At 54.7% G+C, this 27,472-nt stretch overlaps 1 protein-coding gene across 1 annotated transcript in view; it reads left to right on the forward strand.

The window, feature by feature from the left end:
• trappc10 (trafficking protein particle complex subunit 10) overlaps positions 1-26,404 on the forward strand; it is a 108,268-nt gene extending 81,864 nt beyond the window's left edge. Inside the window, exons 21-23 of the mRNA XM_072585855.1 lie at positions 11,201-11,378; positions 12,696-12,890; positions 25,107-26,404. Of these exons, the coding sequence (XP_072441956.1) occupies positions 11,201-11,378; positions 12,696-12,890; positions 25,107-25,345 (612 nt within the window). The 3' untranslated portion in view covers positions 25,346-26,404. The remainder of the gene's footprint in view (positions 1-11,200; positions 11,379-12,695; positions 12,891-25,106) is intronic.
• Positions 26,405-27,472: the final 1,068 nt, after the last annotated feature.

A 27,472-nucleotide genomic window follows, 5' to 3' on the forward strand; every position in this document is an offset into this window, starting at 1 on the left:
TAGATATAGGACTGATGTTAGGGGTAGGTTCTTCACTCAGCGAGTCGTAAGTTCATGGAATGCCCTGCCAGTAGCAGTAGTGGACTCTCCCTCTTTATGGGTATTTAAGCGGGCATTGGATAGGTATATGGAGGATAGTGGGTTAGTGTAGGTTAGGTGGGCTTTGATCGGTGCAACATCGAGGGCTGAAGGGCCTGTACTGCGCTGTATTCTTCTATGTTCTATGTTCTATGTTCTATGTACTGTGCTGTAACAGTGTTCTCCCCTGACCCTGTACTGTGCTGTAACAGTGTTTCCCCCCCGACCCTGTACTGTGCTGTAACAGTGTTCTCCCCCGACCCTGTACTGTGCTGTAACAGTGTTCCCCCCCCCCGACCCTGTACTGTGCTGTAACAGTGTTCTCCCCTGACCCTGTACTGTGCTGTAACAGTGTTCCCCCCCCCGACCCTGTACTGTGCTGTAACAGTGCTCCCCCCCGACCCTGTACTGTGCTGTAACAGTGCTCCCCCCTGACCCTGTACTGTGCTGTAACAGTGTTCACCCCTGATCCTGTACTGTGCTGTAACAGTGCTCCCCCCCCGACCCTGTACTGTGCTGTAACAGTGTTCACCCCTGATCCTGTACTGTGCTGTAACAGTGCTCCCCCCTGACCCTGTACTGTGCTGTAACAGTGTTCACCCCTGATCCTGTACTGTGCTGTAACAGTGTTCTCCCCTGACCCTGTACTGTGCTGTAACAGTGCTCCCCCCCCCCGACCCTGTACTGTGCAGTAACAGTGTTCCCCCCCCGACCCTGTACTGTGCAGTAACAGTGTTCCCCCCCCGACCCTGTACTGTGCTGTAACAGTGTTTCCCCCCCCCGACCCTGTACTGTGCTGTAACAGTGTTCCCCCCCCCCGACCCTGTACTGTGCTGTAACAGTGTTCCCCCCCCCCCGACCCTGTACTGTGCTGTAACAGTGTTCCCCCCCCCCCGACCCTGTACTGTGCTGTAACAGTGTTCCCCCCCCCCCCGACCCTGTACTGTGCTGTAACAGTGTTCTCCCCCCCGACCCTGTACTGTGTTGTAACAGTGTTCCCCCCCCCCCCGACCCTGTACTGTGCTGTAACAGTGTTCCCCCCTGACCCTCTACTGTGCTGTAACAGTGCTCCCCCCCCGACCCTGTACTGTGCTGTAACAGTGTTTCCCCCCCGACCCTGTACTGTGCTGTAACAGTGTTCCCCCCTGACCCTGTACTGTGCTGTAACAGTGTTCACCCCTGACCCTGTACTGTGCTGTAACAGTGTTCCCCCCCCCCCGACCCTGTACTGTGCTGTAACAGTGTTCCCCCCCCCCGACCCTGTACTGTGCTGTAACAGTGTTCCCCCCCCCCGACCCTGTACTGTGCTGTAACAGTGTTCCCCCCCCCCCCGACCCTGTACTGTGCTGTAACAGTGTTCTCCCCCCCGACCCTGTACTGTGTTGTAACAGTGTTCCCCCCTGACCCTGTACTGTGCTGTAACAGTGTTCCCCCCCCCCCGACCCTGTACTGTGCTGTAACAGTGTTCCCCCCTGACCCTCTACTGTGCTGTAACAGTGCTCCCCCCCCGACCCTGTACTGTGCTGTAACAGTGTTTCCCCCCCGACCCTGTACTGTGCTGTAACAGTGTTCCCCCCTGACCCTGTACTGTGCTGTAACAGTGCTCCCCCCCCCCCTGACCCTGTACTGTGCTGTAACAGTGTTTCCCCCCCCTGACCCTGTACTGTGCTGTAACAGTGTTCTCCCCTGACCCTGTAATGTGCTGTAACAGTGTTCCCCCCCACTGACCCTGTACTGTGCTGTAACAGTGTTCTCCCCTGACCCGGAACTGTGCTGTAACAGTGTTCTCCCCTGACCCTGTACTGTGCTGTAACAGTGCTCCCCCCCCCCCGACCCTGTACTGTGCTGTAACAGTGTTCTCCCCTGACCCTGTACTGTGCTGTAACAGTGTTCCCCCCCCCCCCGACCCTGTACTGTGCTGTAACAGTGTTCCCCCCCCAACCCTGTACTGTGCAGTAACAGTGTTCCCCCCCCCGACCCTGTACTGTGCTGTAACAGTGCTCCCCCCCCCGACCCTGTACTGTGCAGTAACAGTGTTCCCCCCCCCCGACCCTGTACTGTGCTGTAACAGTGTTATCCCCCCCGACCCTGTACTGTGCAGTAACAGTGTTCCCCCCCCCCCGACCCTGTACTGTGCTGTCACAGTGTTATCCCCCCCGACCCTGTACTGTGCTGTAACAGTGTTTCCCCCCCTGACCCTGTACTGTGCTGTAACAGTGCCCCCCCCCGACCCTGTACTGTGCTGTAACAGTGTTCCCCCCTGACCCTGTACTGTGCTGTAACAGTGCTCCCCCCCTGACCCTGTACTGTGCTGTAACAGTGTTCCCCCCCCCCCGAGCCTGTACTGTGCTGTAACAGTGTTGCCCCCCCCCCCCGACCCTGTACTGTGCTGTAACAGTGTTCCCCCCTTGACCCTGTACTGTGCTGTAACAGTGCTCCCCCCCCTGACCCTGTACTGTGCCGTAACAGTGCTCCCCCCTTGACCCTGTACTGTGCTGTAACAGTGTTCCCCCCTGACCCTGTCCTGTGCTGTAACAGTGCTCCCCCCCGACCCTGTACTGTGCTGTAACAGTGTTCCCCCCTTGACCCTGTACTGTGCTGTAACAGTGTTCCCCCCCCCCCGACCCTGTACTGTGCTGTCACAGTGTTATCCCCCCCGACCCTGTACTGTGCTGTAACAGTGTTTCACCCCCGACCCTGTACTGTGTTGTAACAGTGTTCTCCCCTGACCCTGTACTGTGCTGTAACAGTGTTCCCCCCACCCCTGACCCTGTACTGTGCTGTAACAGTGCTCCCCCCCCCTGACCCTGTACTGTGCTGTAACAGTGTTCTCCCCTGACCCTGTACTGTGCTGTAACAGTGTTCTCCCCTGACCCTGTACTGTGCTGTAACAGTGCTCCCCCCCCCCCGACCCTGTACTGTGCTGTAACAGTGTTTCCCCCCCGACCCTGTACTGTGTTGTAACAGTGCTCCCCCCCTGACCCTGTACTGTGCTGTAACAGTGCTCCCCCCCCCGACCCTGTACTGTGTTGTAACAGTGCTCCCCCCCCTGACCCTGTACTGTGCCGTAACAGTGCTCCCCCCTTGACCCTGTACTGTGCTGTAACAGTGCCCCCCCCCTGACCCTGTACTGTGCTGTAACAGTGTTCCCCCCTTGACCCTGTACTGTGCTGTAACAGTGCTCCCCCCCCCCTGACCCTGTACTGTGCTGTAACAGTGTTCCCCCCCCCCCCCCCGACCCTGTACTGTGCTGTAACAGTGCCCCCCCCCTGACCCTGTACTGTGCTGTAACAGTGCTCCCCCCCTGACCCTGTACTGTGCTGTAACAGTGTTCCCCCCCCCCCGAGCCTGTACTGTGCTGTAACAGTGCTCCCCCCCCCGACCCTGTACTGTGCTGTAACAGTGTTCCCCCCCCGACCCTGTACTGTGCTGTAACAGTGCCCCCCCCCGACCCTGTACTGTGCTGTAACAGTGTTCCCCCCTGACCCTGTACTGTGCTGTAACAGTGCTCCCCCCCTGACCCTGTGCTGTGTTGTAACAGTGTTCCCCCCCCCCGAGCCTGTACTGTGCTGTAACAGTGTTGCCCCCCCCCTGACCCTGTACTGTGCTGTAACAGTGTTCCCCCCTTGACCCTGTACTGTGCTGTAACAGTGCTCCCCCCCCCTGACCCTGTACTGTGCTGTAACAGTGCTCCCCCCTTGACCCTGTACTGTGCTGTAACAGTGCTCCCCCCCCGACCCTGTACTGTGCTGTAACAGTGTTCACCCCTGACCCTGTACTGTGCTGTAACAGTGCTCCCCCCCCCCGACCCTGTACTGTCCTGTAACAGTGTTCTCCCCCGACCCTGTACTGTCCTGTAACAGTGTTCTCCCCTGACCCTGTACTGTGCTGTAACAGTGTTTTCCCCCCCGACCCTGTACTGTGCTGTAACAGTGTTCTCCCCTGACCCTGTACTGTGCTGTAACAGTGTTCTCCCCCGACCCTGTACTGTGCTGTAACAGTGTTCTCCCCTGACCCTGTACTGTGCTGTAACAGTGTTCTCCCCTGACCCTGTACTGTGCTGTAACAGTGTTGCCCCCCCCCTGACCCTGTACTGTGCTGTAACAGTGTTTCCCCCCCGACCCTGTACTGTGCTGTAACAGTGTTCTCCCCCGACCCTGTACTGTGCTGTAACAGTGTTCCCCCCCCCCCGACCCTGTACTGCGCTGTAACAGTGTTCTCCCCTGACCCTGTACTGTGCTGTAACAGTGTTCTCCCCTGACCCTGTACTGTGCTGTAACAGTGCTCCCCCCCCCGACCCTGTACTGTGCTGTAACAGTGCTCCCCCCCCCGACCCTGTACTGTGCTGTAACAGTGTTCCCCCCCCGACCCTGTACTGTGCTGTAACAGTGTTACCCCCCCGACCCTGTACTGTGCAGTAACAGTGTTACCCCCCCGACCCTGTACTGTGCTGTAACAGTGTTCCCCCCCCCGACCCTGTACTGTGCTGTAACAGTGTTCTCCCCCCCGACCCTGTACTGTGCTGTAACAGTGTTCTCCCCCCCGACCCTGTACTGTGCTGTAACAGTGTTACCCCCCCGACCCTGTACTGTGTTGTAACAGTGTTCCCCCCTGACCCTGTACTGTGCTGTAACAGTGTTCCCCCCCCCGACCCTGTACTGTGCTGTAACAGTGTTCCCCCCTGACCCTGTACTGTGCTGTAACAGTGTTCCCCCCCCCCGACCCTGTACTGTGCTGTAACAGTGTTCCCCCCCCCCCCCCGACCCTGTACTGTGCTGTAACAGTGCCCCCCCCCTGACCCTGTACTGTGCTGTAACAGTGCTCCCCCCCTGACCCTGTACTGTGCTGTAACAGTGTTCCCCCCCCCCCCGAGCCTGTACTGTGCTGTAACAGTGCTCCCCCCCCCGACCCTGTACTGTGCTGTAACAGTGTTCCCCCCCCGACCCTGTACTGTGCTGTAACAGTGCCCCCCCCCGACCCTGTACTGTGCTGTAACAGTGTTCCCCCCTGACCCTGTACTGTGCTGTAACAGTGCTCCCCCCCTGACCCTGTGCTGTGTTGTAACAGTGTTCCCCCCCCCCGAGCCTGTACTGTGCTGTAACAGTGTTGCCCCCCCCCTGACCCTGTACTGTGCTGTAACAGTGTTCCCCCCTTGACCCTGTACTGTGCTGTAACAGTGCTCCCCCCCCCTGACCCTGTACTGTGCTGTAACAGTGCTCCCCCCTTGACCCTGTACTGTGCTGTAACAGTGCTCCCCCCCCGACCCTGTACTGTGCTGTAACAGTGTTCACCCCTGACCCTGTACTGTGCTGTAACAGTGCTCCCCCCCCCCGACCCTGTACTGTCCTGTAACAGTGTTCTCCCCCGACCCTGTACTGTCCTGTAACAGTGTTCTCCCCTGACCCTGTACTGTGCTGTAACAGTGTTTTCCCCCCCGACCCTGTACTGTGCTGTAACAGTGTTCTCCCCTGACCCTGTACTGTGCTGTAACAGTGTTCTCCCCCGACCCTGTACTGTGCTGTAACAGTGTTCTCCCCTGACCCTGTACTGTGCTGTAACAGTGTTCTCCCCTGACCCTGTACTGTGCTGTAACAGTGTTGCCCCCCCCCTGACCCTGTACTGTGCTGTAACAGTGTTTCCCCCCCGACCCTGTACTGTGCTGTAACAGTGTTCTCCCCCGACCCTGTACTGTGCTGTAACAGTGTTCCCCCCCCCCCGACCCTGTACTGCGCTGTAACAGTGTTCTCCCCTGACCCTGTACTGTGCTGTAACAGTGTTCTCCCCTGACCCTGTACTGTGCTGTAACAGTGCTCCCCCCCCCGACCCTGTACTGTGCTGTAACAGTGCTCCCCCCCCCGACCCTGTACTGTGCTGTAACAGTGTTCCCCCCCCGACCCTGTACTGTGCTGTAACAGTGTTACCCCCCCGACCCTGTACTGTGCAGTAACAGTGTTACCCCCCCGACCCTGTACTGTGCTGTAACAGTGTTCCCCCCCCCGACCCTGTACTGTGCTGTAACAGTGTTCTCCCCCCCGACCCTGTACTGTGCTGTAACAGTGTTCTCCCCCCCGACCCTGTACTGTGCTGTAACAGTGTTACCCCCCCGACCCTGTACTGTGTTGTAACAGTGTTCCCCCCTGACCCTGTACTGTGCTGTAACAGTGTTCCCCCCCCCGACCCTGTACTGTGCTGTAACAGTGTTCCCCCCTGACCCTGTACTGTGCTGTAACAGTGTTCCCCCCCCCCGACCCTGTACTGTGCTGTAACAGTGTTCCCCCCCCCCGACCCTGTACTGTGCTGTAACAGTGTTTCCCCCCCCTGACCCTGTACTGTGCTGTAACAGTGTTCCCCCCTGACCCTGTACTGTGTTGTAACAGTGCCCCCCCCCTGACCCTGTACTGTGCTGTAACAGTGTTCCCCCCTTGACCCTGTACTGTGCTGTAACAGTGCTCCCCCCCCTGACCCTGTACTGTGCTGTAACAGTGTTCCCCCCCCCCCCGACCCTGTACTGTGCTGTAACAGTGCCCCCCCCCTGACCCTGTACTGTGCTGTAACAGTGCTCCCCCCCTGACCCTGTACTGTGCTGTAACAGTGTTCCCCCCCCCCCGAGCCTGTACTGTGCTGTAACAGTGTTGCCCCCCCCCTGACCCTGTACTGTGCTGTAACAGTGTTCCCCCCTTGACCCTGTACTGTGCTGTAACAGTGCTCCCCCCTGACCCTGTACTGTGCTGTAACAGTGCTCCCCCCCTGACCCTGTGCTGTGTTGTAACAGTGTTCCCCCCTCCCCTGACCCTGTACTGTGCTGTAACAGTGCTCCCCCCCCCGACCCTGTACTGTGCTGTAACAGTGTTCCCCCCCCGACCCTGTACTGTGCTGTAACAGTGCCCCCCCCCGACCCTGTACTGTGCTGTAACAGTGTTCCCCCCGACCCTGTACTGTGCTGTAACAGTGCTCCCCCCCTGACCCTGTGCTGTGTTGTAACAGTGTTCCCCCCCCCCGAGCCTGTACTGTGCTGTAACAGTGTTGCCCCCCCCCTGACCCTGTACTGTGCTGTAACAGTGTTCCCCCCTTGACCCTGTACTGTGCTGTAACAGTGCTCCCCCCCCCTGACCCTGTACTGTGCTGTAACAGTGCTCCCCCCTTGACCCTGTACTGTGCTGTAACAGTGCTCCCCCCCCGACCCTGTACTGTGCTGTAACAGTGTTCACCCCTGACCCTGTACTGTGCTGTAACAGTGCTCCCCCCCCCCGACCCTGTACTGTCCTGTAACAGTGTTCTCCCCTGACCCTGTACTGTGCTGTAACAGTGTTTTCCCCCCCGACCCTGTACTGTGCTGTAACAGTGTTCTCCCCTGACCCTGTACTGTGCTGTAACAGTGTTCTCCCCCGACCCTGTACTGTGCTGTAACAATGTTCTCCCCTGACCCTGTACTGTGCTGTAACAGTGTTCTCCCCTGACCCTGTACTGTGCTGTAACAGTGTTCTCCCCTGACCCTGTACTGTGCTGTAACAGTGTTGCCCCCCCCCTGACCCTGTACTGTGCTGTAACAGTGTTTCCCCCCCGACCCTGTACTGTGCTGTAACAGTGTTCTCCCCCGACCCTGTACTGTGCTGTAACAGTGTTCCCCCCCCCCCGACCCTGTACTGTGCTGTAACAGTGTTCTCCCCTGACCCTGTACTGTGCTGTAACAGTGTTCTCCCCTGACCCTGTACTGTGCTGTAACAGTGCTCCCCCCCCCGACCCTGTACTGTGCTGTAACAGTGCTCCCCCCCCCGACCCTGTACTGTGCTGTAACAGTGTTCCCCCCCCGACCCTGTACTGTGCTGTAACAGTGTTACCCCCCCGACCCTGTACTGTGCAGTAACAGTGTTACCCCCCCGACCCTGTACTGTGCTGTAACAGTGTTCCCCCCCCCGACCCTGTACTGTGCTGTAACAGTGTTCTCCCCCCCGACCCTGTACTGTGCTGTAACAGTGTTCTCCCCCCCGACCCTGTACTGTGCTGTAACAGTGTTACCCCCCCGACCCTGTACTGTGTTGTAACAGTGTTCCCCCCTGACCCTGTACTGTGCTGTAACAGTGTTCCCCCCCCCGACCCTGTACTGTGCTGTAACAGTGTTCCCCCCTGACCCTGTACTGTGCTGTAACAGTGTTCCCCCCCCCCGACCCTGTACTGTGCTGTAACAGTGTTCCCCCCCCCCGACCCTGTACTGTGCTGTAACAGTGTTTCCCCCCCCTGACCCTGTACTGTGCTGTAACAGTGTTCCCCCCTGACCCTGTACTGTGTTGTAACAGTGTTCCCCCCCGACCCTGTACTGTGTTGTAACAGTGTTCCCCCCCGACCCTGTACTGTGCTGTAACAGTGTTCCCCCCCCCCACGACCCTGTACTGTGCTGTAACAGTGTTCCCCCCTGACCCTGTACTGTGCTGTAACAGTGCTCCCCCCCGACCCTGTACTGTGCTGTAACAGTGTTCCCCCCCGACCCTGTACTGTGCTGTAACAGTGTTCCCCCCTGACCCTGTACTGTGCTGTAACAGTGTTCCCCCCCCCACGACCCTGTACTGTGCTGTGACAGTGTTCCCCCCTGACCCTGTACTGTGCTGTAACAGTGTTTCCCCCCCCACGACCCTGTACTGTGCTGTAACAGTGTTCCCCCCTGACCCTGTACTGTGCTGTAACAGTGTTCCCCCCTGACCCTGTACTGTGCTGTAACAGTGTTCCCCCCCTGACCCTGTACTGTGCTGTAACAGTGTTCCCCCCCCCCGACCCTGTACTGTGCTGTAACAGTGTTCCCCCCCCCGACCCTGTACTGTGCTGTAACAGTGCTCCCCCCCCCGACCCTGTACTGTGCTGTCACAGTGTTCTCCCCCCCGACCCTGTACTGTGCTGTAACAGTGTTTCACCCCCGACCCTGTACTGTGTTGTAACAGTGTTCTCCCCTGACCCTGTACTGTGCTGTAACAGTGTTCCCCCCACCCCTGACCCTATACTGTGCTGTAACAGTGTTCCCCCCCCGACCCTGTACTGTGCTGTAACAGTGCTCCCCCCCCCCCGACCCTGTACTGTGCTGTAACAGTGTTCTCCCCTGACCCTGTACTGTGCTGTAACAGTGTTCCCCCCCTGACCCTGTACTGTGCTGTAACAGTGTTCCCCCCCCGACCCTGTACTGTGCTGTAACAGTGCTCCCCCCCCCGACCCTGTACTGTGCTGTAACAGTGTTCTCCCCCTGACCCTGTACTGTGCTGTAACAGTGCTCCCCCCCCCGACCCTGTACTGTGCTGTAACAGTGTTCCCCCCCCCGACCTTGTACTGTGCTGTAACAGTGTTCCCCCCACCCCTGACCCTGTACTGTGCTGTAACAGTGTTCCCCCCCGACCCTGTACTGTGCTGTAACAGTGTTCCCCCCTGACCCTGTACTGTGCTGTAACAGTGCTCCCCCCCGACCCTGTACTGTGCTGTAACAGTGCTCCCCGCCCCCCTGACCCTGCACTGTGCTGTAACAGTGCTCCCCCCCCCTGACCCTGTACTGTGCTGTAACAGTGTTTCCACCCTGACCCTGTACTGTGCTGTAACAGTGTTCCACCCTGACCCTGTACTGTGCTGTAACAGTGTTCCACCCTGACCCTGTACTGTGCTGTAACAGTGTTCCACCCTGACCCTGTACTGTGCTGTGACAGTGTTCCCCCCTGACCCTGTACTGTGCTGTGACAGTGTTCTCCCCTGTCCCTGTACTGTGCTGTAACAGTGTTTCCCCCCCTGACCCTGTACTGTGCTGTAACAGTGTTTCCCCCCCTGACCCTGTACTGTGCTGTAACAGTGTTCTCCCCTACCCTGTACTGTGCTGTAACAGTGTTCCCCCCCCCACGACCCTGTACTGTGCTGTGACAGTGTTCCCCCCTGACCCTGTACTGTGCTGTAACAGTGTTTCCCCCCCCCCCGACCCTGTACTGTGCTGTAACAGTGTTCCCCCCTCCCCTGACCCTGTACTGTGCTGTAACAGTGCTCCCCCCCCCCGACCCTGTACTGTGCTGTAACAGTGTTCCCCCCCCGACCCTGTACTGTGCTGTAACAGTGTTCTCCCCCCCCGACCCTGTACTGTGCTGTAACAGTGTTCCCCCCCCCCCGACCCTGTACTGTGCTGTAACAGTGTTCTCCCCCCCCGACCCTGTACTGTGCTGTAACAGTGTTCCCCCCCCCCCGACCCTGTACTGTGTTGTAACAGTGTTCTCCCCTGACCCTGTACTGTGCTGTAACAGTGTTCCCCCCACCCCTGACCCTGTACTGTGCAGTAACAGTGTTCCCCCCCCGACCCTGTACTGTGCTGTAACAGTGCTCCCCCCCCGACCCTGTACTGTGCTGTAACAGTGTTCTCCCCTGACCCTGTACTGTGCTGTAACAGTGTTCCCCCCCTGACCCTGTACTGTGCTGTAACAGTGTTCCCCCCCCGACCCTGTACTGTGCTGTAACAGTGCTCCCCCCCCGACCCTGTACTGTGCTGTAACAGTGTTCTCCCCCTGACCCTGTACTGTGCTGTAACAGTGTTCCCCCCCGACCCTGTACTGTGCTGTAACAGTGCTCCCCCCCGACCCTGTACTGTGCTGTAACAGTGTTCCCCCCCCGACCTTGTACTGTGCTGTAACAGTGTTCCCCCCACCCCTGACCCTGTACTGTGCTGTAACAGTGTTCCCCCCCCCGACCCTGTACTGTGCTGTAACAGTGTTCCCCCCTGACCCTGTACTGTGCTGTAACAGTGCTCCCCCCCCGACCCTGTACTGTGCTGTAACAGTGCTCCCCCCCCCTGACCCTGTACTGTGCTGTAACAGTGCTCCCCCCCCCCCGACCCTGTACTGTGCTGTAACAGTGCTCCCCCCCCTGACCCTGTACTGTGCTGTAACAGTGTTTCCCCCCCGACCCTGTACTGTGCTGTAACAGTGTTCCACCCTGACCCTGTACTGTGCTGTGACAGTGTTCTCCCCTGACCCTGTACTGTGCTGTAACAGTGTTTCCCCCGCTGACCCTGTACTGTGCTGTAACAGTGTTCTCCCCTACCCTGTACTGTGCTGTAACAGTGTTCTCCCCTACCCTGTACTGTGCTGTAACAGTGTTCTCTCACTCTCCTTAGACATTGTATGATGTGAAAGCTGAAATCTTCCCATCTCTGGGAGCTGAGATGTGTAAAACAGGAACCCTGTGCAATCTGGAAGTGTCAATAATGCGTCTGGCTGACCTCACAGAGATGGATAAAGATGAATCTTTGGTCGACTGTGATGGGTATTGTGCCACCAAGCTGATGTACGAAGGTACGATGTTTCAGCACGATCCAGCCCCGTTGATTCTCAGTCTCGGCATTTTCATTTATAGCTTACTTTAACCTATAAGCTTCAGTATTTGAAATGAAATAACCTCTGTCTGGCAGTTATTGGCAGTGTGATCGGAATGTGTCTCAGCACTTTACACTCCCCTCAAACTCAACAGGAGTTGATTGGTTGTCTCAACTCTAGGGAGTGTAGAGGGAGCTTTACTCTGTATCTAACCCCATACTGTCCCTGTCCTGGGAGTGTTTGATGGGCACAGTGTAGGGGGAGCTTTACTCTGTATCTAACCCTGTGCTGTCCCTGTCCCTGGGAGTGTTTGATGGGGACAGTGTAGGGGGAGCTTTACTGTGTATCTAACCCCGCGCTGTCCCTGTCCCTGGGAGTGTTTGATGGGGACAGTGTAGGGGGAGCTTTACTGTGTATCTAACCCCGCGCTGTCCCTGTCCTGGGAGTGTTTGATGGGGACAGTGTAGAGGGAGCTTTACTGTGTATCTAACCCCGCGCTGTCCCTGTCCTGGGAGTGTTTGATGGGGACAGTGTAGAGGGAGCTTTACTGTGTACCTAACCCCGCGCTGTCCCTGTCCTGGGAGTGTTTGATGGGGACAGTGTAGAGGGAGCTTTACTGTGTATCTAACCCCGCGCTGTCCCTGTCCTGGGAGTGTTTGATGGGGACAGTGTAGAGGAGGCTTTACATGGAATCTACAGCTGAAGGATTGTTATGAAATAACGTAGGACCCCTGGTGGCCGAATGCCGCCAGTGTGACCCCTGGTGGCCGAATGCCGCCAGTGTGACCCCTGGTGGCCGAATGCCGCCAGTGTGACCCCTGGTGGCCGAATGCCGCCAGTGTGACCCCTGGTGGCCGAATGCCGCCAGTGTGACCCCTGGTGGCCGAATGCCGCCGGTGTGACCCCTGGTGGCCGAATGCCGCCGGTGTGACCCCTGGTGGCCGAATGCCGCCGGTGTGACCCCTGGTGGCCGAATGCCGCCGGTGTGACCCCTGGTGGCCGAATGCCGCCGGTGTGACCCCTGGTGGCCGAATGCCGCCGGTGTGACCCCTGGTGGCCGAATGCCGCCGGTGTGACCCCTGGTGGCCGAATGCCGCCGGTGTGACCCCTGGTGGCCGAATGCCGCCGGTGTGACCCCTGGTGGCCGAATGCCGCCGGTGTGACCCCTGGTGGCCGAATGCCGCCGGTGTGACCCCTGGTGGCCGAATGCTGCCGGTGTGACCTCTGGTGGCCGAATGCTGTGGTGTTGATTATTCAGCTTCAGTAGAGCTTTAAAATGTGTGTTTTCCTTTGCAGTTGTCGACAACAGCAGTAACTGGGCAGTGTGCGGTAAGAGCTCAGGGGTTATTTCCATGCCAGTTGCAACCCGAGCCACTCACAAAGTGCACATGGAAGTGATGCCCCTGTTTGCTGGATTCCTCCCATATCCTGATATCAAACTCTTCAAGTACCTCCCATTCCAGGCCAGCCAGACTGGACAAATGGAGACAGGTATGAGATCAAGGAAACTGAGTTATTCATGTTGGAGACCATGAGAGACTGGCTGCAGCTGCTCTTTCACAATGATTCTGTACAAGAAGTGGAAGGCAGTGTTTCAGGCTGTGTGTGGGGGGGGGGGGGGGGGGGGATGCTGAGTGATGTTGTACTGATTTGTGTATCTGGCTGTTTATGATCTGGGTCAGATAGCGTGCTGACCAGATTGTGATTGGAATTTGTTCAGTGTGATGTGGTGCCTCTTTGACCAAAAGTAATAATCATACTTTCCATGGAGAGAAGGTTGGATGATCTGGAAGAGTAAGGATATTTAGGCATTGAGAATGGTGAGAATTTTCAAACTCACAATCAAGTTGGCAGTCTGCTGGAACAAGCAAGCTGGGAGCACAGAATTATCACAAGAGACTGAAAATGAGGAAGCGCAAAGAGGAATGTTGAATCCCTTTGGAATCTCAGGAACAGGAACAGAATGGCATGATAACTCTGAGTGAACGCCACATAAACCAAGGCAGTTGAGGTTTTCATATTCACCAGGAGGCGAATTCAGAATCAGATTTATCAACACTGAAATAAAAGCAGAAGACACTCAGCATAAAATATAGGAGCAGGCAGATGTAACAATGTTATAAAACATTCGTTAGACCACAGATGGAATAATGTCTGCAGTTGTGGTCACCACACTATCGGAAGGATGTGATTGCACTGGAAAAACTGCAGAGGAGAATCATCAGGATGTTGTCTGGGATGGACAGTCTCCGTTATAAGGGGTGACTGGATAGGCTGGGTTCGTTTTCCCTGGAGCACAGGAAGGCGGAGGGGGGTGGTGGGGTCTGATTGAGGGATACAAGATAGTGAGAGGCATAGACAGGGTAGATTGTGAGAATCTTTTCCCCATGCAGACATGTCAAAGAACAGAGGGTATAAGTTATAAAGTGAGAGGTAAATGAGTTAGAGGAAAAACCTTTTTAATCAAAGGGTGGTAGAAATATGGAAGGTGCTGGAGGCAGGTACTTCACAACATTTCAGGGACAGAGCAGATAAAATATCAGAACATGGAGGTGAGGGACTAACTGCAGGTAAATGGGATTAGTGCAGTTTGACATTTGTTGATGAGCATAGACATGGTAGGCCGAAGGGCCTGTTTCTATGCTGTCTGACTGGACCTGTACTCCACACACCTGACAACGTCTGTACAAATAGCAGCAGACCTAATGTTTCACCTCAACAACTTGTATAATGTTTACAGGACCGGTGTGGACCGGTCTGTTACTGTATAACACTGGGGTACAGTACTGGTGTGGACCGGTCTGTCACTGTATAACACTGGGGTACAGTACTGGTGGGGACCGGTCTGTTACTGTATAACACTGGGGTACAGTACTGGTGGGGACAGGTCTGTCCCTGTATAACACTGGGGTACAGTACTGGTGGGGACCGGTCTGTCCCTGTATAACACTGGGGTACAGTCCTGGTGTGGACCGGTCTGTCACTGTATAACACTGGGGTACAGTACTGGTGGGGACAGGTCTGTCACTGTATAACACTGGGGTACAGTCCTGGTGTGGACCGGTCTGTCACTGTATAACACTGGGGTACAGTACTGGTGTGGACCGGTCTGTCACTGTATAACACTGGGGTACAGTACTGGTGTGGACCGGTCTGTCCCTGTATAACACTGGGGTACAGTACCGGTGTGGACCGGTCTGTCCCTGTATAACACTGGGGTACAGTACTGGTGGGGACCGGTCTGTCCCTGTATAACACTGGGGTACAGTCCTGGTGTGGACCGGTCTGTCACTGTATAACACTGGGGTACAGTACTGGTGGGGACAGGTCTGTCACTGTATAACACTGGGGTACAGTCCTGGTGTGGACCGGTCTGTCACTGTATAACACTGGGGTACAGTACTGGTGTGGACCGGTCTGTCACTGTATAACACTGGGGTACAGTACCGGTGTGGACCGGTCTGTCTCTGTATAACACTGGGGTACAGTACTGGTGTGGACCGGTCTGTCACTGTATAACACTGGGGTACAGTACTGGTGTGGACCGGTCTGTCACTGTATAACACTGGGGTACAGTACCGGTGTGGACCGGTCTGTCTCTGTATAACACTGGGGTACAGTACTGGTGTGGACCGGTCTGTCACTGTATAACACTGGGGTACAGTACTGGTGTGGACCGGTCTGTCACTGTATAACACTGGGGTACAGTACCGGTGTGGACCGGTCTGTCTCTGTATAACACTAGGGTACAGTACTGGTGGGGACAGGTCTGTCTCTGTATAACACTGGGGTACAGTACTGGTGTGGACCGGTCTGTCACTGTATAACACTGGGGTACAGTACTGGTGTGGACAGGTCTGTCTCTGTATAACACTGGGGTACAGTACTGGTGTGGACCGGTCTGTCACTGTATAACACTGGGGTACAGTACTGGTGGGGACAGGTCTGTCCCTGTATAACACTGGGGTACAGTACTGGTGTGGACCGGTCTGTCACTGTATAACACTGGGGTACAGTACTGGTGGGGACCGGTCTGTGTCTGTATAACACTGGGGTACAGTACTGGTGTGGACCGGTCTGTCTCTGTATAACACTGGGGTACAGTACCGGTGTGGACCGGTCTGTCTCTGTATAACACTGGGGTACAGTACTGGTGTGGTGGACCGGTCTGTCTCTGTATAACACTGGGGTACAGTACTGGTGGGGACAGGTCTGTCACTGTATAACACTGGGGTACAGTACTGGTGTGGACCGGTCTGTCTCTGTATAACACTGGGGTACAGTACTGGTGGGGTCAGGTCTGTTTCTGTATAACACTGGGGTACAGTACTGGTGGGGACAGGTCTGTTTCTGTATAACACTGGGGTACAGTACTGGTGGGGAGGTCTGTCACTGTATAACACTGGGGTACAGTACAGGTGGGGACAGGTCTGTTTCTGTATAACACTGGGGACAGTACTGGTGGGGACAGGTCTGTCACTGTAAAACACTGGGGTTCAGTCCTGGTGTGGACCGGTCTGTCTCTGTATAACACTGGGGTACAGTACTGGTGGGGTCAGGTCTGTTTCTGTATAACACTGGGGTACAGTACTGGTGGGGAGGTCTGTCACTGTATAACACTGGGGTACAGTACAGGTGGGGACAGGTCTGTTTCTGTATAACACTGGGGACAGTACTGGTGGGGACAGGTATGTCACTGTAAAACACTGGGGTTCAGTCCTGGTGTGGACCGGTCTGTCTCTGTATAACACTGGGGTACAGTACTGGTGGGGACCGGTCTGTCTCTGTATAACACTGGGGTACAGTACTGGTGGGGACAGGTCTGTCTCTGTATAACACTGGGGTACAGTACTGGTGGGGACAGGTCTGTCACTGTATAACACTGGGGTACAGTACTGGTGTGGACCGGTCTGTCTCTGTATAACACTGGGGTACAGTACTGGTGGGGACAGGTCTGTCACTGTATAACACTGGGGTACAGTACTGGTGGGGACAGGTCTGTCACTGTATAACACTGGGGTACAGTACTGGTGTGGACCGGTCTGTCTCTGTATAACACTGGGGTACAGTACTGGTGGGGACAGGTCTGTCACTGTATAACACTGGGGTACAGTACTGGTGGGGACAGGTCTGTCCCTGTATAACACTGGGGTACAGTACTGGTGGGGACAGGTCTGTCACTGTATAACACTGGGGTACAGTACTGGTGTGGACCGGTCTGTCTCTGTATAACACTGGGGTACAGTACTGGTGGGGACAGGTCTGTCACTGTATAACACTGGGGTACAGTACTGGTGGGGACAGGTCTGTCCCTGTATAACACTGGGGTACAGTACTGGTGGGGACATGTCTGTCACTGTATAACACTGGGGTACAGTACTGGTGTGGACCGGTCTGTCTCTGTATAACACTGGGGTACAGTACTGGTGTGGACCGGTCTGTCTCTGTATAACACTGGGGTACAGTACTGGTGTGGACCGGTCTGTCACTGTATAACACTGGGGTACAGTACTGGTGGGGACAGGTCTGTCCCTGTATAACACTGGGGTACAGTACTGGTGGGGACAGGTCTGTCCCTGTATAACATTGGGGTACAGTACTGGTGGGGACAGGTCTGTCCCTGTATAACACTGGGGTACAGTACCGGTGGGGACAGGTCTGTCCCTGTATAACACTGGGGTACAGTACTGGTGGGGACAGGTCTGTCTCTGTATAACACTGGGGTACACTACTGGTGGGGACAGGTCTGTCACTGTGTTACAATGGGGTACAGTACTGGTGGGGACAGGTCTGTCTCTGTATAACACTGGGGTACAGTACTGGTGGGGACGGGTCTGTCTCTGTATAACACTGGGGTACAGTACTGGTGGGGACAGGTCTGTCCCTGTGTAACACTGGGGTACAGTACCGGTGGGGACAGGTCTGTCCCTGTATAACACTGGGGTACAGTACTGGTGGGGACAGGTCTGTCTCTGTATAACACTGGGGTATAGTACTGGTGGGGACAGGTCTGTCTCTGTATAACACTGGGGTACAGTACTGGTGGGGACAGGTCTGTCACTGTATAACACAGGGGTACAGTACTGGTGGGGACAGGTCTGTCTCTGTATAACACTGGGGTACAGTACTGGTGGGGACAGGTCTGTCCCTGTATAACACTGGGGTACAGTACTGGTGGGGACAGGTCTGTCCCTGTATAACACTGGGGTACAGTACTGGTGGGGACAGGTCTGTCCCTGTATAACACTGGGGTACAGTACTGGTGGGGACAGGTCTGTCTCTGTATAACACTGGGGTACAGTACTGGTGGGGACAGGTCTGTCCCTGTATAACACTGGGGTACAGTACTGGTGGGGACAGGTCTGTCTCTGTATAACACTGTGGTACAGTACTGGTGGGGACAGGTCTGTCTCTGTATTACACTGGGGTACAGTACTGGTGGGGACAGGTCTGTCACTGTATAACACTGGGGTACAGTACTGGTGGGGACAGGTCTGTCACTATATAACACTGGGGTACAGTACTGGTGGGGACAGGTCTGTCTCTGTATAACACTGTGGTACAGTACTGGTGGGGACAGGTCTGTCTCTGTATTACACTGGGGTACAGTACTGGTGGGGACAGGTCTGTCTCTGTATAACACTGTGGTACAGTACTGGTGGGGACAGGTCTGTCTCTGTATAACACTGCGGTACAGTACTGGTGGGGACAGGTCTGTCACTGTGTAACACTGCGGTACAGTACTGGTGGGGACAGGTCTGTCACTGTATAACACTGGGGTACAGTACTGGTGGGGACAGGTCTGTCACTGTATAACACTGGGGTACAGTACTGGTGGGGACAGGTCTGTCACTGTGTAACACTGGGGTACAGTACTGGTGTGGACAGGTCTGTCTCTGTATAACATTGGGGTACAGTACTGGTGGGGACAGGTCTGTCACTGTATAACACTGGGGTACAGTACTGGTGTGGACAGGTCTGTCTCTGTATAACATTGGGGTACTGTACTGGTGGGGACAGGTCTGTCACTGTATAACATTGGGGTACTGTACTGGTGGGGACAGGTCTGTCACTGTATAACACTGGGGTACAGTACTGGTGGGGACAGGTCTGTGTCTGTATAACACTGGGGTACAGTACTGGTGGGGACAGGTCTGTGTCTGTATAACACTGGGGTACAGTCCTGGTGGGGACAGGTCTGTCACTGTATAACACTGGGGTACAGTACTGGTATGGACAGGTCTGTCTCTGTATAACACTGGGGTACAGTACTGGTGTGGACAGGTCTGTGTCTGTATAACACTGGGGTACAGTCCTGGTGGGGACAGGTCTGTCCCTGTATAACACTGGGGTACAGTACCGGTGTGGACAGGTCTGTCACTGTATAACACTGGGGTACAGTACTGGTGGGGACAGGTCTGTCACTGTATACCACTGGGGTACAGTACTGGTGGGGACAGGTCTGTCACTGTATAACACTGGGGTACAGTACTGGTGGGGACAGGTCTGTCACTGTATAACACTGGGGTACAGTACTGGTGGGGACAGGTCTGTGTCTGTATAACACTGGGGCACAGTACTGGTGGGGACAGGTCTGTCCCTGTATAACACTGGGGTACAGTACTGGTGGGGACAGGTCTGTCACTGTATAACACTGGGGTACAGTACTGGTGTGGACAGGTCTGTCCCTGTATAACACTGGGGTACAGTACTGGTGTGGACAGGTCTGTCCCTGTATAACACTGGGGTACAGTACTGGTGGGGACAGGTCTGTCACTGTATAACACTGGGGTACAGTACTGGTGGGGACAGGTCTGTCCCTGTATAACACTGGGGTACAGTACTGGTGGGGACAGGTCTGTCTCTGTATAACACTGGGGTACAGTACTGGTGTGGACAGGTCTGTCCCTGTATAACACTGGGGTACAGTACTGGTGTGGACAGGTCTGTCCCTGTATAACACTGGGGTACAGTACTGGTGGGGACAGGTCTGTCTCTGTATAACACTGGGGTACAGTACTGGTGTGGTCAGGTCTGTCACTGTATAACACTGGGGTACAGTACTGGTGGGGACAGGTCTGTCACTGTATAACACTGGGGTACAGTACTGGTGGGGACAGGTCTGTCACTGTATAACACTGGGGTACAGTACTGGTGGGGACAGGTCTGTCACTGTATAACACTGGGGTACAGTACTGGTGGGGACAGGTCTGTCACTGTATAACACTGGGGTACAGTACTGGTGGGGACAGGTCTGTCACTGTATAACACTGGGGTACAGTACTGGTGGGGACAGGTCTGTCACTGTATAACACTGGGGTACAGTACTGGTGGGGACAGGTCTGTCCCTGTATAACACTGGGGTACAGTACTGGTGGGGACAGGTCTGTCCCTGTATAACACTGGGGTACAGTACTGGTGGGGACAGGTCTGTCCCTGTATAACACTGGGGTACAGTACTGGTGTGGACAGGTCTGTCACTGTATAACACTGGGGTACAGTACTGGTGGGGACAGGTCTGTCACTGTATAACACTGGGGTACAGTACTGGTGGGGACAGGTCTGTCACTGTATAACACTGGGGTACAGTACTGGTGGGGACAGGTCTGTCACTGTATAACACTGGGGTACAGTACTGGTGGGGACAGGTCTGTCACTGTATAACACTGGGGTACAGTACCGGTGGGGACAGGTCTGTCACTGTATAACACTGGGGTACAGTACCGGTGGGGACAGGTCTGTCACTGTATAACACTGGGGTACAGTACCGGTGGGGACAGGTCTGTCACTGTATAACCCTGGGGTACAGTACCGGTGGGGACAGGTCTGTCACTGTATAACCCTGGGGTACAGTACCGGTGGGGACAGGTCTGTCACTGTATAACCCTGGGGTACAGTACCGGTGGGGACAGGTCTGTCCCTGTATAACCCTGGGGTACAGTACCGGTGGGGACAGGTCTGTCACTGTATAACACTGGGGTACAGTACCGGTGGGGACAGGTCTGTCACTGTATAACACTGGGGTACAGTACTGGTGGGGACAGGTCTGTCCCTGTATAACACTGGGGTACAGTACTGGTGGGGACAGGTCTGTCTCTGTATAACACTGGGGTACAGTACTGGTGGGGACAGGTCTGTCCCTGTATAACACTGGGGTACAGTACTGGTGGGGACAGGTCTGTCTCTGTATAACACTGGGGTACAGTACTGGTGGGGACAGGTCTGTCACTGTATAACACTGGGGTACAGTACTGGTGGGGACAGGTCTGTCACTGTATAACACTGGGGTACAGTACTGGTGGGGACAGGTCTGTCCCTGTATAACACTGGGGTACAGTACTGGTGGGGACGGGTCTGTCTCTGTATAACACTGGGGTACAGTACTGGTGGGGACGGGTCTGTCTCTGTATAACACTGGGGTACAGTACTGGTGGGGACAGGTCTGTCTCTGTATAACACTGGGGTACAGTACTGGTGGGGACGGGTCTGTCCCTGTATAACACTGGGGTACAGTACTGGTGGGGACGGGTCTGTCCCTGTATAACACTGGGGTACAGTACTGGTGGGGACGGGTCTGTCCCTGCATAACACTGGGGTACAGTACTGGTGGGGACGGGTCTGTCCCTGCATAACACTGGGGTACAGTACTGGTGGGGACGGGTCTGTCCCTGTATAACACTGGGGTACAGTACTGGTGGGGACGGGTCTGTCCCTGTATAACACTGGGGTACAGTACTGGTGGGGACGGGTCTGTCCCTGTATAACACTGGGGTACAGTACTGGTGGGGACGGGTCTGTCACTGTATAACACTGGGGTACAGTACTGGTGGGGACAGGTCTGTCCCTGTATAACACTGGGGTACAGTACTGGTGGGGACAGGTCTGTCTCTGTATAACACTGGGGTACAGTACTGGTGGGGACAGGTCTGTCACTGTATAACACTGGGGTACAGTACTGGTGGGGACAGGTCTGTCACTGTATAACACTGGGGTACAGTACTGGTGGGGACAGGTCTGTCCCTGTATAACACTGGGGTACAGTACTGGTGGGGACAGGTCTGTCCCTGTATAACACTGGGGTACAGTACTGGTGGGGACAGGTCTGTCCCTGTATAACACTGGGGTACAGTACTGGTGGGGACAGGTCTGTCCCTGTATAACACTGGGGTACAGTACTGGTGGGGACAGGTCTGTCCCTGTATAACACTGGGGTACAGTACTGGTGGGGACAGGTCTATCACTGTATAATACTGGGGTACAGTACTGGTGGGGACAGGTCTGTCCCTGTATAACACTGGGGTACAGTACTGGTGGGGACAGGTCTGTCCCTGTATAACACTGGGGTACAGTACTGGTGGGGACAGGTCAGTCACTGTATAACACTGGGGTACAGTACTGGTGGGGACAGGTCAGTCACTGTATAACACTGGGGTACAGTACTGGTGGGGACAGGTCTGTCCCTGTATAACACTGGGGTACAGTACTGGTGGGGACAGGTCAGTCACTGTATAACACTGGGGTACAGTACCGGTGGGGACAGGTCTGTCTCTGTATAACACTGGGGTACAGTACCGGTGGGGACAGGTCTGTCCCTGTATAACACTGGGGTACAGTACCGGTGGGGACAGGTCTGTCCCTGTATAACACTGGGGTACAGTACTGGTGGGGACAGGTCTGTCACTGTATAACACTGGGGTACAGTGCTGGTGGGGACAGGTCTGTCCCTGTATAACACTGGGGTACAGTACTGGTGGGGACAGGTCAGTCACTGTATAACACTGGGGTACAGTACTGGTGGGGACAGGTCTGTCAGTGTATAACACTGGGGTACAATACTGGTGGGGACAGGTCTGTCTCTGTATAACACTGGGGTACAGTACTGGTGGGGTCAGGTCTGTCTCTGTATAACACTGGGGTACAGTACTGGTGAGGACAGGTCTGTCTCTGTATAACACTGGGGTACAGTACTGGTGGGGACAGGTCTGTCTCTGTATAACACTGGGGTACAGTACTGGTGGGGACAGGTCTGTCCCTGTATAACACTGGGGTACAGTACTGGTGAGGACAGGTCTGTCTCTGTATAACACTGGGGTACAGTACTGGTGGGGACAGGTCTGTCCCTGTATAACACTGGGGTACAGTACTGGTGGGGACAGGTCTGTCACTGTATAACACTGGGGTACAGTGCTGGTGGGGACAGGTCTGTCACTGTATAACACTGGGGTGCAGTACTGGTGTGGACAGGTCTGTCACTGTATAACACTGGCGTACAGTACTGGTGGGGACAGGTCTGTCACTGTATAACATTGGGGTACAGTACTGGTGGGGACCGGTCTGTCTCTGTATCACACTGGGGTACAGTACTGGTGGGGACAGGTCTGTCACTGTATCACACTGGGGTACAGTATTGGTGGGGACAGGTCTGTCATTGTGTAACACTGGGGTACAGTACTGGTGGGGACCGGTCTGTCCCTGTATAACCCTGGGGTACAGTACTGGTGGGGACAGGTCTGTCACTGTGTAACACAGGGGTACAGGACCGGTGGGGACAGGTCTGTCACTGTGTAACACTGGGGTGCAGTACTGGTGGGGACAGGTCTGTACACTGGGGTACAGTACCGGTGGGGACGGGTCTGTCACTGTGTAACACTGGGGTACAGTACTGGTGGGGACCGGTCTGTCATTGTGTTACACTGGGTACAGGACTGGTGGGGACAGGTCTGTCACTGTGTAACACTGGGGTGCAGTACTGGTGGGGACAGGTCTGTATAACACTGGGGTACAGTACTGGTGGGGACGGGTCTGTCACTGTGTAACACTGGGGTACAGTACTGGTGGGGACCGGTCAGTCTCTGTATCCCACTGGGGTACAGTACTGGTGGGGACAGGTCTGTCTCTGTATAACACTGGGGTACAGTACTGGTGGGGACAGGTCTGTCCCTGTATAACACTGGGGTACAGTACTGGTGGGGACAGGTCTGTCTCTGTATAACACTGGGGTACAGTACTGGTGGGGACACGTCTGTCTCTGTATAACACTGGGGTACAGTACTGGTGGGGACCGGTCTGTCCCTGTATAACACTGGGGTACAGTACTGGTGGGGACCGGTCTGTCCCTGTATAACACTGGGGTACAGTACTGGTGGGGACAGGTCTGTCACTGTGTAACACTGGGGTGCAGTACTGGTGGGGACAGGTCTGTATAACACTGGGGTACAGTACTGGTGGGGACGGGTCTGTCACTGTGTAACACTGGGGTACAGTACTGGTGGGGACCGGTCTGTCTCTGTATAACACTGGGGTACAGTACTGGTGGGGACCAGTCTGTCTCTGTATCCCACTGGGGTACAGTACTGGTGGGGACAGGTCTGTCACTCTATCACACTGGGGTACAGTACTGGTGGGGACCGGTCTATCTCTGTATCACACTGGGGTACAGTACTGGTGGGGACAGGTCTGTCTCTGTATCACACTGGGGTACAGTACTGGTGGGGACAGGGCAGTCACTGTATAACACTGGGGTACAGTACTGGTGGGGACAGGTCTGTCTCTGTATAACACTGGGGTACAGTACTGGTGGGGACAGGTCTGTCACTGTATAACACTGGGGTACAGTACTGGTGGGGACGGGTCTGTCACTGTATAACACTGGGGTACAGTACTGGTGGGGACGGGTCTGTCCCTGTATAACCCTGGGGTACAGTACTGGTGGGGACAGGTCTGTCCCTGTATAACACTGGGGTACAGTACTGGTGGGGACAGGTCTGTCCCTGTATAACACTGGGGTACAGTACTGGTGTGGTCAGGTCTGTCACTGTATAACACTGGGGTTCAGTACTGGTGGGGACAGGTCTGTCTCTGTATAACACTGGGGTACAGTACTGGTGGGGACAGGTCTGTCTCTGTATAACACTGGGGTACAGTACTGGTGGGGACAGGTCTGTCTCTGTATAACACTGGGGTACAGTACTGGTGGGGACAGGTCTGTCACTGTATAACACTGGGATACAGTACTGGTGGGGACAGGTCTGTCACTGTATAACACTGGGGTACAGTACTGGTGGGGACAGGTCTGTCTCTGTGTAACACTGGGGTACAGTACTGGTGGGGACAGGTCTGTCTCTGTATAACACTGGGGTACAGTACTGGTGGGGACAGGTCTGTCTCTGTATAATACTGGGGTACAGTACTGGTGGGGACAGGGCAGTCACTGTATAACACTGGGGTACAGTAGTGGTGGGGACAGGTCTGTCACTGTATAACACTGGGGTACAGTACTGGTGGGGAGCAGGTCTGTCACTGTACAACACTGGGGTACAGTACTGGTGGGGACGGGTCTGTCACTGTATAACCCTGGGGTACAGTACTCGTGGGGACAGGTCTGTCCCTGTATAACCCTGGGGTACAGTACTGGTGGGGACAGGTCTGTCCCTGTATAACATTGGGGTACTGTACTGGTGGGGACGGGTCTGTCACTGTATAACATTGGGGTACTGTACTGGTGGGGACAGGTCTGTCACTGTATAACCCTGGGGTACAGTACTGGTGGGGACAGGTCTGTCCCTGTATAACACTGGGGTACAGTACTGGTGGGGACAGGTCTGTCCCTGTATAACACTGGGGTACAGTACTGGTGGTGTAGGTGCTGTCTGGGGTACTCCAAGATGGATCTGTTCCTGTTATAAGTGTTGTCTTTGTGCCCTGCAGATAATTGGATGGAGAATGACACCCTGTCCCTGGACCGAGCCCTCGATGAGCAGGTTGAGAGCAGTAGTACGAGGAGCCGGGGCAGCAGCCATTCATCCAGCAGCAATGAGCACCGGAGTGTGCCGATGCCCCGCCTGCTCCCCTTCTCCAGTGGCCAGGTCTTCAACACCAGCTCCAGCATGCAGATCCTCGTCATCCCCAGCCAGGATGACCACATGTTGGAGGTCAATGTCACGTGACTGGCCTCTCTGTTTTACCAGCACTCTGTCATGTGAGATGATGGGGCTCTGTCATGTGATCATGCTGTGCAATGTGATAATGGGGTTCTCTGTGCCATGACAGGAGAGCAATGTGTGACAAGACAGTGCCGTAACCTCACATGACAGGAGCTGTCTGTCTCTGTAAATATTTCGGTCCAGTCAGCTCTGTGGGGAGTGGTGTAATTATGTTCTGTCTTTGTGTCAGTTCTGCTGAAATATTTGTGACTTTCTTTTAAATAAGGAAGAAATGATGTGATTTGGTATCAAAGTCGGTCTGTGTGAGCCTCTGAGCCCCTCAGACTGCCTAATGAACCCTACTCAGTCCCTGGGCACCAGCTGCCCACTCCCATTCTGATGTTCCAGGATCAGGAGTAACTCTGTGCCAGCTCCATTAGATTCCAGCTCCTAGTTTCCCATTCCTCCTGTGAGTGAGGCTGTATGTGAGACCAGAGCAGTGACACAGCCAGACTGTGAGTAGTGCAAGAAGTTGGCATCTGTCAGAACTGCTCTCACAGCTGATCACACCTCAGTGTGATCATTCCCCCTCCTTTACTCTCCTGGTGGCTTTTGACTGAAATTATTTCAAGCTCAATCTGTGGTCTAACTGAATAATTCTTTATTTATTTACATAATCCTTAATTTTTCATCCAGGTTTAATTATATAAATATATATGTATAGAGAGAGAGAGTAATATAAACTTTCAGAGTGGATCTTGTCAATGGGGATCTGGGGCTGCTCAAATGGAGCTGAGGCTGAGCTGTCTCGATGACAGCTCGTTCCCCTGTGACACCCCCCCCCCCCCCCCCCCACAGCTCGATGTCTGAGGCAATTTGACAGCAGCTGAGGACCTTTGTAAATAGCTGGGGATCTGGTCACGTTGCTTGATCAACACCCAGGGGTTTAGCATTCACACCCAATAAAGTTATAATCTCTCAGCTTGGCATCCCTGTCAATTCAGCCTTGCTTAACTTGTGCTGAGGACAGGGGAGATGTGGATGTGAACTGTGAACACTATATAAACATCAACATCCTCAACAGTTTGCCTGCTGTGACTGACTTGTGTTGTTATGTGTCTGTCTATTTGGTGACTCTTTGAGAGAAAGTGAGGGTTTCTCCTTTTCAGTTGTTCCCTCATGGTGGCACTATTGGGGCAAAGGGGCTGAACAAAGAACAATACAGCACCAGAACAGGCCCTTCGGCCCACCAAGATTGTGCTGACACGTGATGCTTTCACCTCTACACATACAACATAGAACATTACAGAGCAGTACAGGCCCTTCGACCCTTGACCTTGCACCGACCTGTGAACCCAATCTGAAGCCCATCTAACCTAAGTTATTCCATTCTCGTCCATATGCTTATCCGATGACTATTTAAATGCCCTAAAAGTTGGTGAGTCTACTACTGTTCCAGGCAGGGCAATCCATGCTCTGAATAAAGAACCTACCTCTGACATCTGTCTGATATTTATCACCCCTCAATTTAAAACTATGTCCCTGCATGCTCGCCATCACCATCTGAGGAAAAAGGGCTCTCCCTGTCCACTCTATCTAACCCTCTGATTATCGTATACGTCTCTATTAAGTCACCTCTGAACCTTCTTCTCTCTCTAATGAAATCAGCCTCAAGTCCTTCAGCCTTTCCTCATAAGACCTTCCCTCCATACCATAAGACCATAAGACACAGGAGTGGAAGTAAGGCTATTCGGCCCATCGAGTCCACTCCGCCATTCAATCATGGCTGATGCGCATTTCAGCTCCACTTACCAGCGTTCTCCCCGTAGCCCTTAATTCCTCTAGACAACAAGAACCTATCAATCTCGGCCTTGAAGACATTTAGCGTCCCGGCTTCCACTGCACTCCGTGGCAATGAATTCCACAGGCCCACCACTCTCTGGCTGAAGAAATGTCTCCGCATTTCCGTTCTGAAATGACCCCCTCTAATTCTAAGGCTGTGTCCACGGGTCCTAGTCTCCTCGCCTAACAGAAACAATTTCCTAGCATCCACCTTTTCCAAGCCATGTATTATTTTGTACGTCTCTATTAAGTCTCCCCTTAATCTTCTAAACTCCAATGAATACAATCCCAGTATCCTCAGCCGTTCCT

This window comes from Chiloscyllium punctatum, chromosome 15, assembly GCF_047496795.1.
Source record: "Chiloscyllium punctatum isolate Juve2018m chromosome 15, sChiPun1.3, whole genome shotgun sequence".
Taxonomy (NCBI): Eukaryota; Metazoa; Chordata; class Chondrichthyes; order Orectolobiformes; family Hemiscylliidae; genus Chiloscyllium; species Chiloscyllium punctatum.